Genomic DNA, 15592 nt, shown 5'->3' with positions numbered 1-15592 from the left:
ACATTTTGCTGGAAAGTGGGATGAAAAGGGGTAGGTGGATGGGTGATTGTAGCGCTCCCTGAGATTGGATAGCTTGAGGTAATAGGTACAAACTGCACCCAGCTTCAAAATGACCCACAGGATGGCAGGGGCGGGGTTAGATGTGTGGCAAGCATATGATTAGAGGTGTGGTAGGGGCATGATTAGAGGCGTGACAGGCGTGTAATAAGAGGTGTGGCAGGAAATTGGGAGGGTTTGCAACTTCAAGAGCAGACAGTTGTTGTTTGGCCTGACAGTAGTTTGATCTTGGTGCAGGTGTAGAGCCTTGGATAATCTTTCAATTCCTGTGACACACTAAAGACTGGTTGCTTGATAACCTTGAAGCACCTTTAAATTACTTGCCCAGAAGCCTTTCCATGGCCCACTCTCTGCAGTACAGATTTCCATAGATGCAGGCTGCGTTTCCAGGCTTTCCATTTTCAACACTGAGATAATCATGTGTCCAGTGGTGTAGCAATAAGGGATGCAGAAGTTGTGACTACACCAGGGCCCTTGGACAAGGACCCTCCCTCAACTGCAGTATTTGCTCTTTATTGGTCCTGTACTTGTAATAATCACTTCTATAGAATAGTAGAAATCATTAACAAACTGTCCCCATTCCCTGCTTGTACCTCTGACACTGTGGTTGTCCTTGGCAGGTTTTGGTACGCTGTATCAATTATTATGTATAGATTGCTTGGGGGGCTCAATGTAAAACTTGCACTGAAGCCCATAACTCCTTAGCTCCGCCACTACATGTGTCCTAAAAACCAGGAAGAGGTAGATCCACCAAAGAGCCAGTTGTTAACTTATTGTTCTCTGCTGCTTCAGATCTGAAAATATAGATAGGTTTAAACATCTGAGAATTGCCTTCAGCAAATAGTTTTAGTAGATAGGTCTACTTTATTTTATATTCTGGCAAGAAATGGTTTCTGTTTTTCATTCAGTCCTAATGCAGGTTTTGCTGAGTGCTGACTGCGGTTCTGAATCTAGAGCATCACATGATGCATGAAAGGGAGTCTTGCTTAACACAGAAGCACAGCTTTTCAATAAAGTTTAATTTACAACCAACATGTAAGGCATAACTTTCCCCATCCGCCCTCTTTGCCCCAGGCCCTGACTAGCGCAGAACAAAAATCATGTCAAATTCCTCATTTCTTTTCCTTTTTTACAATAATGACGTCCGTTCGCTTTGAAGATTGTATGTCACCTTTCTGATAATGGATTTGGAGTTCTGTATGCATATTAAAGCGGTATCGTCACCATAAAAATCAAATTTCAACAGCAACTGGTCTGAGTGTATTAAGTGATAAAGATGCTAGTCCTCCATTCAAAACTTTCAAAACTTTTTCTGCTGTTATGATTTGGAGTTATCACATACTTAAGGAGCACTGGCCCTTTAGTAGTCGGTGCCAAAGAATTGCATGCTGGGTGTTCTTTTTATCTATAATCTATTCCTCATCTTCCCTTTATTTCCCTACCAGCTTCTTATCTTAAACCTAATCCCCTACTCACTTGTGTTTACAAGCAAGGCTGAGGTGACTCAGCGATTGGAGGAGACAAGAAAAAAAGTAAAGGGCAGAAATGACATCACGAGTTAGCCTTAACTGTGGGCAAAAGACATGGCCCCCACCAGGAACAGAATTCTCGTAATTTACTATATAACATTCACTGAAATCAAAACATGGACAGTATAATACATGTGTTATGTAAGTAGATCAAGTATTTATCTACTTATATATGTTGTTTTTTTCCCTGGCATAGTATGGCTGATTCTACTGCTTTAAGGCAAAGTATGAGCTGTCTGTTTTCCAAAACAAGAAATTCTCCTCCATTCTCCTATTACTAAACTGGAGAGTGGCTTTCTGTGAGGACCTGCCTTTTCCCTAGCTGTGTGTCTGGCCTGATCATGTAGCTCTGTAAAAACACTTTGCATGGCTCTGGGATCGGACTGCCCTATGGAGAGGCTCTCACTCCCTTCAAAGCATTTGCATAACGCAGGGATACATGCATTTTTACGCATTTGTATGCATTGCACTTTTGCAGAGAAGTCAACTAAGCTACCATCCCCCCTTCAAAAGGTATTATGAAATACATGTAATGCATGTTACAACGGATAAGTGGAAAGGAGGCCTCAGGACTGTTTCACACCAAAAGCGCTTTTCAGCAATTTTCCAATCACTTGCATATTGAAAAGGACTTGGTTAATATAATGTAATCAAATGGGCGATTTCACATTGGAGTGAAAATCGCAAAAGCGCTGCATGTAGCATTTTTGCAGTGATTGCGACTGCAGAGTGTATAGCAAAGCAACAGAACTGTGAAAATTGCTGAAAAATCCCTTGCAAAAAATTATTAAAAAATTGCTCTAAAATCACTAAATAATCCTTTTCAGTTTGAAACAAAAGTAGAAGCTAAAAAAAAAATGCTTCAAACTGCCTCAAAATTCTTGTCAAATGTGTGTGAAGCCTTGTAAAAGGCCTATCTGTGATCTATGAACAAGATTAAAAACTGGCGTCAACCATTTTTTTCATGCTTGTGTGTGAACACATTCTGACCATAACAGAAATGCTTGTTCACATAAGAGACCAACCTGAATTTACACAAGTCCAACTTTATAATTACCCCAGTTCTAAAAAAAGGCAGAATAAGATTTTAGCTTTTATGGTCACTTTTGCTTTACGCAAATCTTTGTGACATGTTTCAGCTGAGAGGATAAGCCTTCACAACAGAGTAAGTTAAAATTGCTTTTAAGTATCCCTGTTCGGTGCTTAGTGCTGACACCACCAGTAAGATGGCATCTTTCTGACAACGAAAATATAAAAAATAAAATAAACAGGAAGCAGAAATTAGCAAGGGGAAAGAATAATGGTGAAAACACATGATGGGCAGCATGTCTATTGCCTCAAGAAGCAGGTATTTTACCGAGATCGTGATTTTACATCAATTTTACCGTGATTTTAATGTAAATCAATAGGATCGTTTTTGAAAAAGCTCTCAGAAAGCACTGATGGCTGCAAAGCGCTCAGAAAAGCGCTTACAGTGTGTCTGAGCCCCAATACCATATATATGAAGTCTGTATTATGCAGCCTTTTAATCAAGCTCTCAGCCTGCAAATTACCATAATAATGACATTATTTAAGAGAAACTTAAATGATCCTTACTTTTATCTTCACTGTTACTTTTAATACTAAGCAGTAACAAACAGGGGCTAGCAATCCATTACATCATAATAATGAATGTAGGTGCAGATTATTATTATTATTATTATTTATTGCACCAAAAAATTAGGCAGTGCTGTACAATTGCCACAAGATAATTATGGTGATTAATCAAAGCAAAGATCGCTATTGTCAAGTTTCAGATCTCCCCTTTATAACTATGGTGATCTTAACCAGTTCCGGACGCAGCGTATTGAAATCCAGTTTGGAGACTCTGCCAGGCTATAGATTTTAATGTCCTGGCCCCGTGCGAGTCTGCCACAATCATGCTGCCACAATGCTACGTTCAGCTGTCCGATGAGAGAGCTGAGCTCTGTGCGCCAGTGCGCCCTGTAATCACTGTGGGCCAATCACAGTGATCACTTTGTAAAACAGAAAAAATGCCCTGGTCCATAAAGAGGAACATACTTAATAACATAATTAATTAAATTGCTTATTTATTTATGTATCTTTTTTTACAATTGTAAATTATTTAGTCAGTGTGTACCCTTTGCAAAATCTTTCTTTACCCCGATTTACATTCAGTTTATCACAGGTGGCTAACATATTTAGTGCTGTCAAGTGTATCTTTGATTTTTTGTTTACTAAGAGTTCTAAAGCCAGTAGAAAACACACCTGGTCTCCTGAGAATGTTCTGAGAAGGAATTCCACATAGCTTAACAGCCTAGTAGAGCTGGGACAAGGCCCTCCAGCACCCAAGGCTGAGACACCAATGTGCGCCCCTCCATCCCATCCACCCCGGCCGTCACACACTGATTGTTATTAGACTAAGAGGTGCCCCAGGGCCCCAGATCCCTCCAACACCTTAATCTCTAGTTATTTAGCTTGCAGTCACTGCCATGTATCCCCTTTTCTTATTTATCTTTGCTTCAAACACAAAAGAGGAATGATAGCTGAGTGAGTTGTGCGCCCCCTCCTACACTGTGCTCTGAGGCTGGAGCCTCTCTTGCCTCTGCCTTGGCCCAGCCCTGCAGCCTAGGCTAAGAATCACTGGTAGGTCGAGCTACATACCAGTATACAGCAATACTTAGACATAGGAAGTGATTCTGATCCGAAATCAGGAAAATTACAGTAAAAGAGTTATCCTGAATAAGTGACTGCTATATGTCACCATAGTGCCTCTTTAAAGGACAGCCAAGGTGACATGTGACATGATGAGATAGACATGCGTATGTATAGTGCCTAGCACACAAATAACTATGCTGTGATCCTTTTTTATCTCTGCCTAAAAGAGTTAAACATCAGTTATGCAAGTGACAGTTTCTGTCCAGGTTGGACTGGGTCAGACTATAGCATTATCCTCGCTGATAAGTAATTACAGCAATACAATACGTTTCTGTCAGTAAATGGCTTCTGAGAGCAGGAAAGAGATAAAAAGGTTCAATAATTCATAGATTTGAGCTCTGACATACTTCAATGAAGGTATCATTGAGAGACAATGAAACCGTTAAAATCTTAAAAAATACAATTTAATATAAAATAAAACTGTTGGATATCTAAAAAAAAGTCATTTTTAGGAGAGGGAGGATAGATACAATTGTTTTTCTCATTAGTTTATTTTCAACTCGGATGTCTTTTAAGGGGCCAGAGTAGCGCCAAACTGAAAGGGCAACTATCGTAAAAATGTGTAAAATTTAAAATACATTCATTTAAATGTACTTTTTTACCAGTGTAAAATGCACTATAAAAACGTTTTTTCTACGTTGCTGTCACTTACAGTACGTAGTTATAATCTGACAGATCTGTCTGGTTTTAGACTAGTCCATAACCTCATGGGGGAGTTTTTTCTCTATTGCCAAAACAGTGTGCTAACGAGTAGGAAAGTTGGCTGACATCTTTGTATAAATCCTTTTCAGGGAGTGCTTTTGTAAAGAATAAAGATAATCCTGAGAGTCTCCTATGAGGAGATGGACTAATCCAAAACCTGACAGATCTGTCAGATTTTCACTACCTACTGTGTCAGCAACAAAGGAAAAAAGTAATTTATAGTGTGTTTTTTCCTCGGGGAGAAAGAGTACATTTTATATTTATGTATTTAAAATTGCACAACTTTTTGCAACAGTGGTCCTTGATTTCAAAACTGAAGAATAAATACATTCTAATTGCCAAAACTCTGTTGGCAGATTGTCACTTCTTCATAACCAGGCCCTTAAAGAGGAACTTCAGCCTAAACAAACATACTGTCATTAAGTTACATTAGTTATGTTAATTAAAATAGATAGGTAATACAATCTCTTACCCACCCTATTTGAAAAGAACTGGCAAATGTTTGTGATTTCATGAGGGCAGCCATCTTTTTGGTTGAAAGGAGGTGACAGGAAGCATGAGACACAATTCCAACTGTCCTGTGTCCTGGTCACCCTTCCCAGTGTCCAGGCAATGAGAACAACAACATCAGAAATCCCATCATGCTTTGCACAGCGTCAGGGGAAAAATGCTCAGGCAGTTTTTCCTTGATAGGGCGGAGCTTAGCTTCTGTGCAGCTAAAAATGAGGCTATGGTAAGAAAAACAAAGTTCTGGTGCTGTGAAATTGTTAAAGAAACACCAAGACTTTTCAGTGCTGCTGAGTACATTTTTAGTCTGGAGGTTCACTTTAAGTAAGGGTTTGTTCTTTTTTTTAATTAGGGCAGGCAGATAACAATCATTACATTTATGTCATTTAGACAAAATAATTTGCCTGTGAGCAGTCCCCTTTGCTTTATAAACTGAGCAAAACAAAAGTTTGCCTTCCTAAAACAGAAGATATTTGTAATTATTCAGATTGGAGTGCGCATATGATGTCTCCCACAATGCATCACAGCTGTATATGCAGGCCATCCTTTGTTGTCCCTGTAAGCTAACCACACCTCCAGAATGTTGGAATGCAATGATGTGTCGGCTTGTTAATTGTACAGAGCCACAATAATCCAACATGCATACAGAATGGAGGTGTGTTTAGCTTACATGGACAACAAATCATGATTTGCATATTCAGCAGTGATGCATCGTGGGAGACATCATATACAGACTCCAATCTAAATAATCGTGAATACCTTCTGTTTTAGGAAGGCAAACTTTTGTTTTGCATAGTATTTTAGTAAGGAGGCTTTTTGGTGCATTGTAGCCCCTTACACACTCCCAGGAGTTCAGGTTCACTATGAGCTTGCTGGGTAATCTGTAGCTCTTTATAAACTGAATGAGAATTGTCAGCAGTCCTCAGAAATGACTTTAGGAGAGAATACTTTTTAGAATAGTCTGGAGTTTTTCGTGGTACTTTACAGCTTGATTTTAGTGTTATTGCTGTTGGTACTCAGTCTGCATCCTACGTCCTCGCAGTCCCTCTGCCAGCAGCCTCAGAGGGAGCCTTGTTAAGGGAAGAACTGGATTCAGTCGCTTGCAGTGGCTTTGAAGCAGCAGGGTCAGATACCACAAAAATCAATGTTCTCCAGAGCTTCTGTATTCTGCTTATATGAAGTTATGGTTCTCAGAGGAGGTGTTTTGTTGGGGCTGCAGTGAAAAGCAAAAAGTTGGGTAAAAGATTTGCTGCCGACGGTCTTGGAGACGTTTTGTCCATGTGGAATCTCAAAACTGTAAAATTATGATTATAATTAGTTGACGGTTACGTAATCACATCACAGTTTCCATGTAGAGAACTTGGCTCGGTCGCTATGCAGGGGAAGCAGTAAGAGGATTAAGCTGTACACATGTCAGAGATGGAGACGTCGCTATAACTGATGGGGTCTAAATTGTTAAAAAGCCCCACTTTATCTTCCGTCTCCGTCTTCTAGAGGACCTATCACTCCTGAAACATCTTAGTCATCAATCAATTTCATGCTAGGTATTAGGCTTCCTAATTTGGCATATTTGCCTTGCGTAGCTTAGCTATTTTCTTTTTTCCATTGGAACATTTGTATAAGAGCCAAGCCTCTGGTGTCCACATTAGGACATGCCTCCTACTTAGTTCTGTTCCAGTTCTGTCAGTGCTATGAAAAAGAGTTGTAATTGTAATTATAGCGGCATTGCTTTGTATTTTACACTGCTTTTGACACTGGTAACAGTAAAATGCAGTGGCATAACAACGATTACCCGTGTCCCCCTCCCAAAAACAAAATTATCATGGTCCCCCCTGTATGCCCCGCGCCCCCTTTCCACAAAAAGCACACCGCCACCGGGCAGAGCGCAGCAAAGCTATATGACTATATATGTCTAAAAAACTTGAAGTTTACTTTATGGCTACTCCCATTTGATATTTGATGTTTCAATTGCATTTCTTGCCGTCGTTGGGTCTCTTGTGCATAATTGTAGCATCTGTTTTGAATACAAAGGGGTTGATTCACTAAACCGTGCTATGACAAATAGCACAACTTATCAGAGATAGCACACCTTATCAAAGTTAACATGCCTTATTAGAGTAGCATAGCGAGTGCTGCAAACTTATGCCTGCTAATTAGCAATGGCACTCATCTTGCCCTGAGCCCCTGCGGGTTCATAACGCTCGCTATACTACTCTGATAAGGCACATTAACTTTCATAATGCGTGTTATCTTTGATAAGGCGTATTACCTTTGATAAGGCGTGCTATCTCTGATAAGGCGTACTATTTGTCATAGCACGGTTTAGTGAATCAACTACAAGGTGTGCATGTTGCCTCTAGGGGGCTCTGCACTCCTCTGTTGGTAGTAATTTAGCTGCTGCCTGGTCTTAGGATGTGTTGCCATTTCTCCCCTGTTGTCTATAAAAAAATGTGTAAACCATTTTATGGCCAGCTGCATCCAGATTATACATGTGCTTGTGTGTTAATTAGTTAGATGCTAGGGTCTGTTTCAAAAGGATGGCCTCATCGCGGTGGAAGGGTCTAGTATGGAATACTTTGCATGCAAACTGTTTTGGAGGCTAACATCCTCCATTAATGTTAATGTGGTGCATCTGTTCTGAATGCAAGATGTATACCCTGCCTATAATTAGGCTCTGCTCACCTATGCCGATAGTCATTCATATGGTATGCAGCCTGTATTGAGAAGCGCTGCCACCTCTCCTTGACCATGTTTACCTGATCCCGCTACCTCACATCTCCTCTTCCTCCCAGCAGCCACTTGTGCTGAATGCGCGGCTCTCGATCATGTGACACTTGTAGCTCTGATCATGTGGCATTGGGAGCCATGTATGCAGCACAGAGCGAGTGGCTGCTGGGAGGAAAAGGAGATGCAATGCAGTGAGATCAGTTAAATAGAGCCAGATAGCACAGCTGCCCTAATACTCTGCAAAGTGGGTGGGAGGAGGTGAACTTGTCATCCAAACCTTCAGCTCAGCTGCCTCACTTCACTTGACTAGTTTTTTAAAGTTACAAAAAAAAAAAACCCCTTTGATTACTATTCTGTCAGTTGGAACATTTAGAATCAATGTTTGACTGATTATTTTAATTCTTAATGAAACTGTTTGTTTGTTTGTTTGTTTGAGGCAGTCAGTAGACAAAAATGTATCCTTTCATAGTGATAGAACAGGCTGTTCTATGGCCATAAACGTTTCTACAAGACTGATCAGACTGGCTGAACTTACAATGCATGAGCTGGCCAAGACAGGTTACGGTTTCAGGCTACTTTTGTACATAATGTTTCAAGCCTGCACCTTGTGCTGCAGTATGTAGACCTCAGCCTCACAGCCCAGCCCTGGACTGCTTCCAGCCTAATTATAGTGCCCAAGGCCCTCTGAAATACCTGCACTCCTTCAACCCAGGTCAGGAAAGTGATGCTGGAAAACTAACTTGTCCGACTGTATTTAGAAGCTTAACAAATAAGTTGTTTTGAAGAGGAAATTGCATGAATGCCATACTTCTTTCTCATACCTCTTGTATTCATTTTACTGGAGTGATTTAACCAGGAACTTGATATAGCCCTGGTTACTATGACTTATAGTATTCTCACAATATTTATTGACTTCATTTCCTGCTTTTCACAAATGTCTGCACTTCCAAATGAGCTTCTCCCCAATGGTCCAATGCTTTCACATCGTTCCCAACCATCTCCCTTTAGGAGGGACAGTCCCTCTTTGGGTACCAAGCCCCCTCTGTCCCTCTTTCTCCCTTATTTGTCCCTCTTTCAGGGACATCAATTTCCAGTGTTAAAATTTTGGAAAACTAATGATGATAGAAAAGACCAGTGTGGTTTGAATGATAAAACTACATATTTTTTGCATCTGAATTCTTTGTGACATGCATTGTGAGGGGTGTGGTGGGGGCGTGGTTAGAAGTGTGACAGGGGCGTGTCTTAAAGTATCCCTCTTTCTTATGTCAAAATGTTGGGAGGCATGCTTTCATGTGCTGCATAATAGGCCAGTATACTTAGTATTTAAGGCACACATAATGTAGACATTATTTCTGTGCAGCTGTCCTGTCTGGAAGCTGCATGTACAGCCTTTGGCTTGATTGTTCTCCCCTAGTCGGGAGTGTTTTGCTGCTGCATCAAATGCTCCCACTATGGGAGTGCAATCGAAGAGGTGCGTGGCCACGGCCGTTCATGCGCAGTAGCCAACAACTGGCCATCTTTCAGAGGGGCACAGCTGCAGAACAGATCAGACCGGAGTGACAGCAAGGGCCCTGAAGGACTACAGGAGGCTAGAAAAAGCCCCAGGTAAGTTATACTGGGCATCTTAGGTTCACTAAGGTACCCTTTAAAGAGAGTCTGAAGCGAGAATAAATCTCGCTTCAGACCTCATATATAGCAGGGGCACGTGCGCCCCTGCTAAACCGCCGCTATAGCGCGGCTTAATGGGGGTCCCTGACCCCCCAAATCCCCTCCATAATGCGGGGGAGCGCTTCCTGGTTGGGGCAGGGCTAACCGCCGCAGCCCTGCCCCACGCGCGTCTGTCAGCGCGTATCTCCGCCTCTCCCCCGCCCCTCTCAGTCTTCCTTCACTGAGAGGGGCGGGGGAGAGGCGGCGATGCGCCGCTGACAGACGTGACTGGAGGCAGGGCTGCAGCCGTTAGCCCTGCCTCCAGGAGCGACCAAGTCTGCGACCAAGTGTCGCAGTAGGGGGTTTGGGGGTGAAGGGACTCCTGTTTAGCTGCGCTATTGCGGCGGTTTAGCAGGGGCACACGTGCCCCTGCTAACTATGAGCTCTGAAGCGAGATTTATTCTCGCTTCAGAGTCTCTTTAAAGGGTGGTACCCTTTGAAATGTGGAAACAAAAGCAATGAGTAAGTGCCTAGTAAACTGGACTGACATCCTCAGTTGAGAACCCTTTGGCATGTGGTCAAGGCTTAAAGAGAAACTCCGACCAAGAATGTAACTTTATCCCAATCAGTAGCTGATACCCCCTTTTACATGCCAAATCTATTGCATTTCACAAACACACCATCAGGGGGCGCTGTATGACTGATATTGTGGTGAAACCCCTACCACTAGAAGCTCTGAGTACTGCGGTACTCTGGGCAAACTGCCACAATGTAACAATGTTCACCGACAGGAAATGGCTGCTTACAGCTGTCTGTAACAGCCAGAACAGCTAGAAACAGCTACATAACCTGCCCACAGTAACAATGTCACCATGTAATACATGTCAGAATGTGAAACTGGGAGAGGAAAGATTTTACAATGAGCAAACACTGACTAAATCATTTATACATAATTATTGTAAAAATAAAGCACTTTTTTTATTACATTATTTTCACTGGAGTTCCTCTTTAACCACTTGACACTACAGGTGGTGTTCCCTTTATGGACCAGAGCAATTTTCACATTTCAGCGTTCCTCCCATTCATTCGCCAATAATTTTATCACGCCAAAATGATCTATATTTTGGTTTTTTTTGCACCAATTAGGCTTTCTTTGGGTGCTACTTTTTGCTAAGAATTATTTTATCCTATATGCATGTTAATGGGAAAAATAATAAACCATTCTAAAAAAAATCATTTTTTTTTCAGTTTCAGCTAATATAGTTTTAAAATAAAACGTGCAACTGTGGATAAAAATCCACACATTTTATTTGCCCATTTGTCCCAGCTATTACAATGTTAAAGTTATGTCCCTAGTACAATGTATGGCAACAATATTTTATTTGGAAATTAAGGTATATTTTTTCAGTTGTGCTGTTCGATTTACACTATATCACGAAAAAAAGCCCTGATTTGCAAAAATAACAGTAAAATACCCTCATGACATACATATTAAAAAAGGTTGAGTCCCTAAGGTAACCATTTATGTATTATTATTATTATTTTTTTTTTACAAGTGTTTTATTTTAATAGCTATGAGAGGGTGGTGGTAGTAAGGGGTTAATTAATGGTGTATTTATTTATTTTTATTTAACCACTTAAAGGGACTCCGAGCAGTGCAGAAACTATGGAAAGATGCATATCATTTTAAAGCTCTCTTTCTCCTCTTTCCAATGATATATAAACCGCCGCCCTACACCTTTTAGTTTTCGCTATTTTCGCGATTGAAATTGCCACGGCCGCAATTTCGATCGCGAAAATAGAGAAAACTAAAATGCGTAGGGCGATGATTTAGGGGTCATCAGAAAGAGGAGAAAGAGAGCTTTAAAATGATATCCATCTTTCCATAGTTACATTGTAATACACAGGGCGACTTTTTCTGCTGAATGGAGCTGCTGACTTTGAGAAAAAGTCGCCCTGTGTAATACAATGTAACTATGGAAAGATGGATATCATTTTAAAGCTCTCTTTCTCCTCTTTCTGATGACCCCTAAATCGTCGCCCTACGCCTTTTAGTTTTCTCTATTTTCGCGATCGAAATTGCGGCTGCGGCAATTTCAATCGCAAAAATAGCGAAAACTAAAAGGCGTAGGGTGGCGGTTTATATATCATTGGAAAGAGGAGAAAGAGGGCTTTAAATGATATGCATCTTTCCATAGTTTCTGCACTGCTCGGAGTCCCTTTAAGCCCACAGGGTTGACATTTTTTTGCATCTGAGCAACTTTCACCTCCCATTCATTTGCTAATAACTTTATCACTACTCGGCACAATGAATGGATCTATATCTTGTTTTTTTCGCCACCAATTAGGCTTTCTGTGGGTGATACATTTTGCTGAGAATTAATTTATTGTAAATCCATTTTAACAGGAATATTAAGAAAGAAATGGAAAAAAATCATTATTCCTCAGCTTTTGTCCATTATAGTTTGAAATTAATACATGCTACCGTAATTAAAACCTATGCACTTTATTTACCAATTTGTCCCGCTTATTACACCATTTAAATTATGTCCCTATCACAATGTATGGCGCCGATATTCAATTTGGAAATAAAGGTGCATTTTTTCAATTTGCGTCCATCACTATTTAGAAGCCCATAATTTAATAAATCATATTGATATACTCCTTTGACATGCATATTTAAAAAGTTCAGACCCTTAGGTAACTATTTATGTTTTTTTTTTTATTATTGTAAATTTTTTTATTTTATTTAAACTTGTATGTGGATATTTTTTGGTGTGGGAGGTAAACAGGGTTTTTTTAATGTATTAAAATGTATTTATTTAACACAAAGTGTGTTTTAGGTGTAATTTGCTATTTGGCCACAAGATGGCCAAAGTCAAAAAGTCCTGGGAGCGATCGATCTCGCTCCCAGGCAGAAGAAAGGAGACCAGAACTCTGAAGAGACGCTGTCGGCTTTTCTCCGGGGTGGTCCGATCAGCGAAAGGGATTTATAATCCCTTTCACTGATCGGTGGGCTAACGGCCAGCAGCAGGGGCGCGCACGGGGGGGCCCGCGGGAGCACGCGCGACCCGCGGGAGTGCGCGCAGCCTAACTGGACGAAAATTTTCGGCCAGTTAGGCTGAAGTGGTTAATGTATGTTGGTGTAATTTTATATGTTGGTCATTAGATATTTGAACAGTACACAGGAGGTGTTGTGCATGTGTTTTAACTTTCAGTTTGTCGATGACCACTGACATCTCACTGATGACCGATTCACTGTTCGCATACACCAATCAATGAACTAACAGGCATCGATGAGACACACACGGCAACACTTCAATCACGGCGAGGTATGTATAGCTATGCCCCTGGAGCTAAGATGAAGTCTCAAGGGACGTAGATATACTGTCACCACTCCACCTGAAATAAGTGGGATATGGAGGCTGCCTTATTTATTTCATTTTAAACAATACCGGTTCCCTGGCATGCTGCTGATCTTTCAAGCATCAGTGGTCTCTGAATCACACACCTGAAACAAGCATGCTGTAAATCCATTCAAACCTCAGTCATTCATCTGATCTGCATGCTTATATAGACCCTGAAAAGCATACAGATCAGGTTTTTCTGACTGAAGTCTGACTAGATTAGCTGCATGCTTGTTTCAGATGTGTATTTCAGACACTACTGCAGCCAAACAGTTCAGCAATATTGCCAGTGCCAAGTAACGGATACTGTATAAAGGAAATAAATATGGCAGCCCCCATATCCCTCTCACTTCAGGTGTATTATCACTCCTTTAATTGAAAGGGTTAAAGAGGCGCTCAGTAGTAATAAATCTGGATTAAAAGCACTTCAGCACTTTTACTGGCCTGAGGAAGTGGGCTCAGAACCACGAAACGTGTTGCCTTTTTGTCTTATGAGACTGTCGTTATTGAGGTAAGCCACCTCACTCGTTATGCTTTTATTATTACTCCTTGGAACCTCTTTACCCCTTTGTGCATATACCCCCCCCCCCTCCCCCACAGCTGGTAGAGGAGTCCTTTCTGGTGGCCTCAGATGGCTTTCACCATTGTGATGGCCTGTACTTTTTATATCAACAGAGTGACAGCATCTAGTTCAGGATGGACATCCGAGTGGAGTCGGGTTTATTATCTCCACCTACTTTAAGTGGTTGGTTGCACCTGCTGCAACCAACCTTTGTGAGTAGTTTTCCTCATTTATATTACCTCTTTACCTCAACATACTATACTGTTTGGGCTCCCGTTGGCTCCGTGTTCTTGTTCTAAGGTGTCCCTAGTAGTCAGATAGAGAGTTAGAGCCAGGAAGAGAGCATTGCCTGTAGAAGAAAACACCAGCTACAGAAGCCACAACTCTGGAGAAGCGTTTGGGCATGAGTTCAGCTTTAACACTAGCGAGCTAACTGCTGTGCCCAGATAGACATTCAGGCAGGAATCTGCTCACTGGCAAGAACAGTATAATGTAATAGGCCAGCCTGTCAGATGTAAGTTGAACAAAGTGTCCTGTAAAGAGGGGAAGCCTGATCATTTCTGCTGCAGGAAGACATCATCTGCGGAGATGTAAAAATGTCAAACTGTCACCCACATGTCACAGATTGTTGCTGAATGTATATTTCATCTGGCTGACTTTTATGTCTTCACTTTCGAACATGGTAAATCAGCACCTCCATAACCTGCCCTGTCTATCACGCCCAGGCAGAAGAAAGTCTCCTGCAGTCACCGCATAAGTTTCATAATTCAGCAAATGTAAAATATTTATGCTGAATGGTCTTCAAAGCACTACGGAGCCAAGCAAGGCCAAAACCTCACTAGAGCCTTGAGTGTCCTTCCTGTGAGCTGTAGGGAAGGGGGAGGTTGTAAGCAATCCATGAGTAGTAACAGAGAACAAAATACTATCAATACTGTCTCACAACAACAACACATCCTTTTCAGATGGAAAACAACCTAATACAACAAAACTGCAAACATTGTTTTCATTAAAGGGAACCTGAAGCAAGAGTTATATGGAGGCTGCCATATTTATTTCCTTTTAACCACTTCAGTACCGATATATAAAACCTCCTTTCTTCATCACTACTTAAGAATACTAAATGACATAATATAAATACATTTATTTTTCAGGACAAATAGGTCTTTCTTTGGGAAATATTTTCTCCCCAGAATAATTTTATTTTGTATGCCCTTTAAAGCAAAAAAGAAGAAAAAAAAACCTGAAAAAATGCACTATTGCTACAGACCTCTCTAGTAGTTTAGGAGTCCCCATATGTTTCCCTGGTGTTTTAGTAGTCCCCTATAGTTTCCCTGGTGGTCTGGTGGTCCCCTATAGTTTCCTTGATGGTCCAGTGGTCCCCTATAGTTTCTATAGTTACCCTGGTAGTCAGAGCCTCCCACCCCCAGAGCTACTCCCCCCCCCCCCGAGCTCCCCTGGTAGTCAGTGGCCACCCATAGCTCCCCTGGTGGTCCGTGCCTCCCCACTGCTCCCCCTGGTGGTCAGTGACCCCCATTGTTCACCTGGTGTTCAGTGACCCTTCCCATAGCTCTCCCTGGTGATCACCCCCCAGCTGCCCCTGTTGGACCCCCCATTGCTCCCCTGGTGGTCAGTGGCCCACCATTGCTCTCCCTGGTGGTTAGTGACCCCTTCATGGGGTCAGTGCCCCCCCCCCCCCATGTGTCAGTGCCCCATGTGGTCTGTGACCCCTCCCCCCA

The 15592-nt window shown here is 41.6% G+C and overlaps 1 protein-coding gene across 1 annotated transcript in view; it reads left to right on the top strand.

Annotated features, from left to right (window-relative positions):
* The window catches only part of FAM20C (FAM20C golgi associated secretory pathway kinase), a 297806-nt gene that overhangs the window by 50577 nt on the left and 231637 nt on the right, over positions 1 to 15592 (top strand). Inside the window, 1 exon segment of the mRNA XM_068244609.1 lies at positions 12977 to 12998. Within this exon segment, the coding sequence (XP_068100710.1) occupies positions 12977 to 12998 (22 nt within the window).

Source organism: Hyperolius riggenbachi, chromosome 7 (genome assembly GCF_040937935.1).
Source record: "Hyperolius riggenbachi isolate aHypRig1 chromosome 7, aHypRig1.pri, whole genome shotgun sequence".
Taxonomy (NCBI): domain Eukaryota; kingdom Metazoa; phylum Chordata; class Amphibia; order Anura; family Hyperoliidae; genus Hyperolius; species Hyperolius riggenbachi.
The sequence above is the reverse complement of the archived record's forward strand: the minus strand, read 5'-3'. Positions and strand labels throughout refer to the sequence as shown.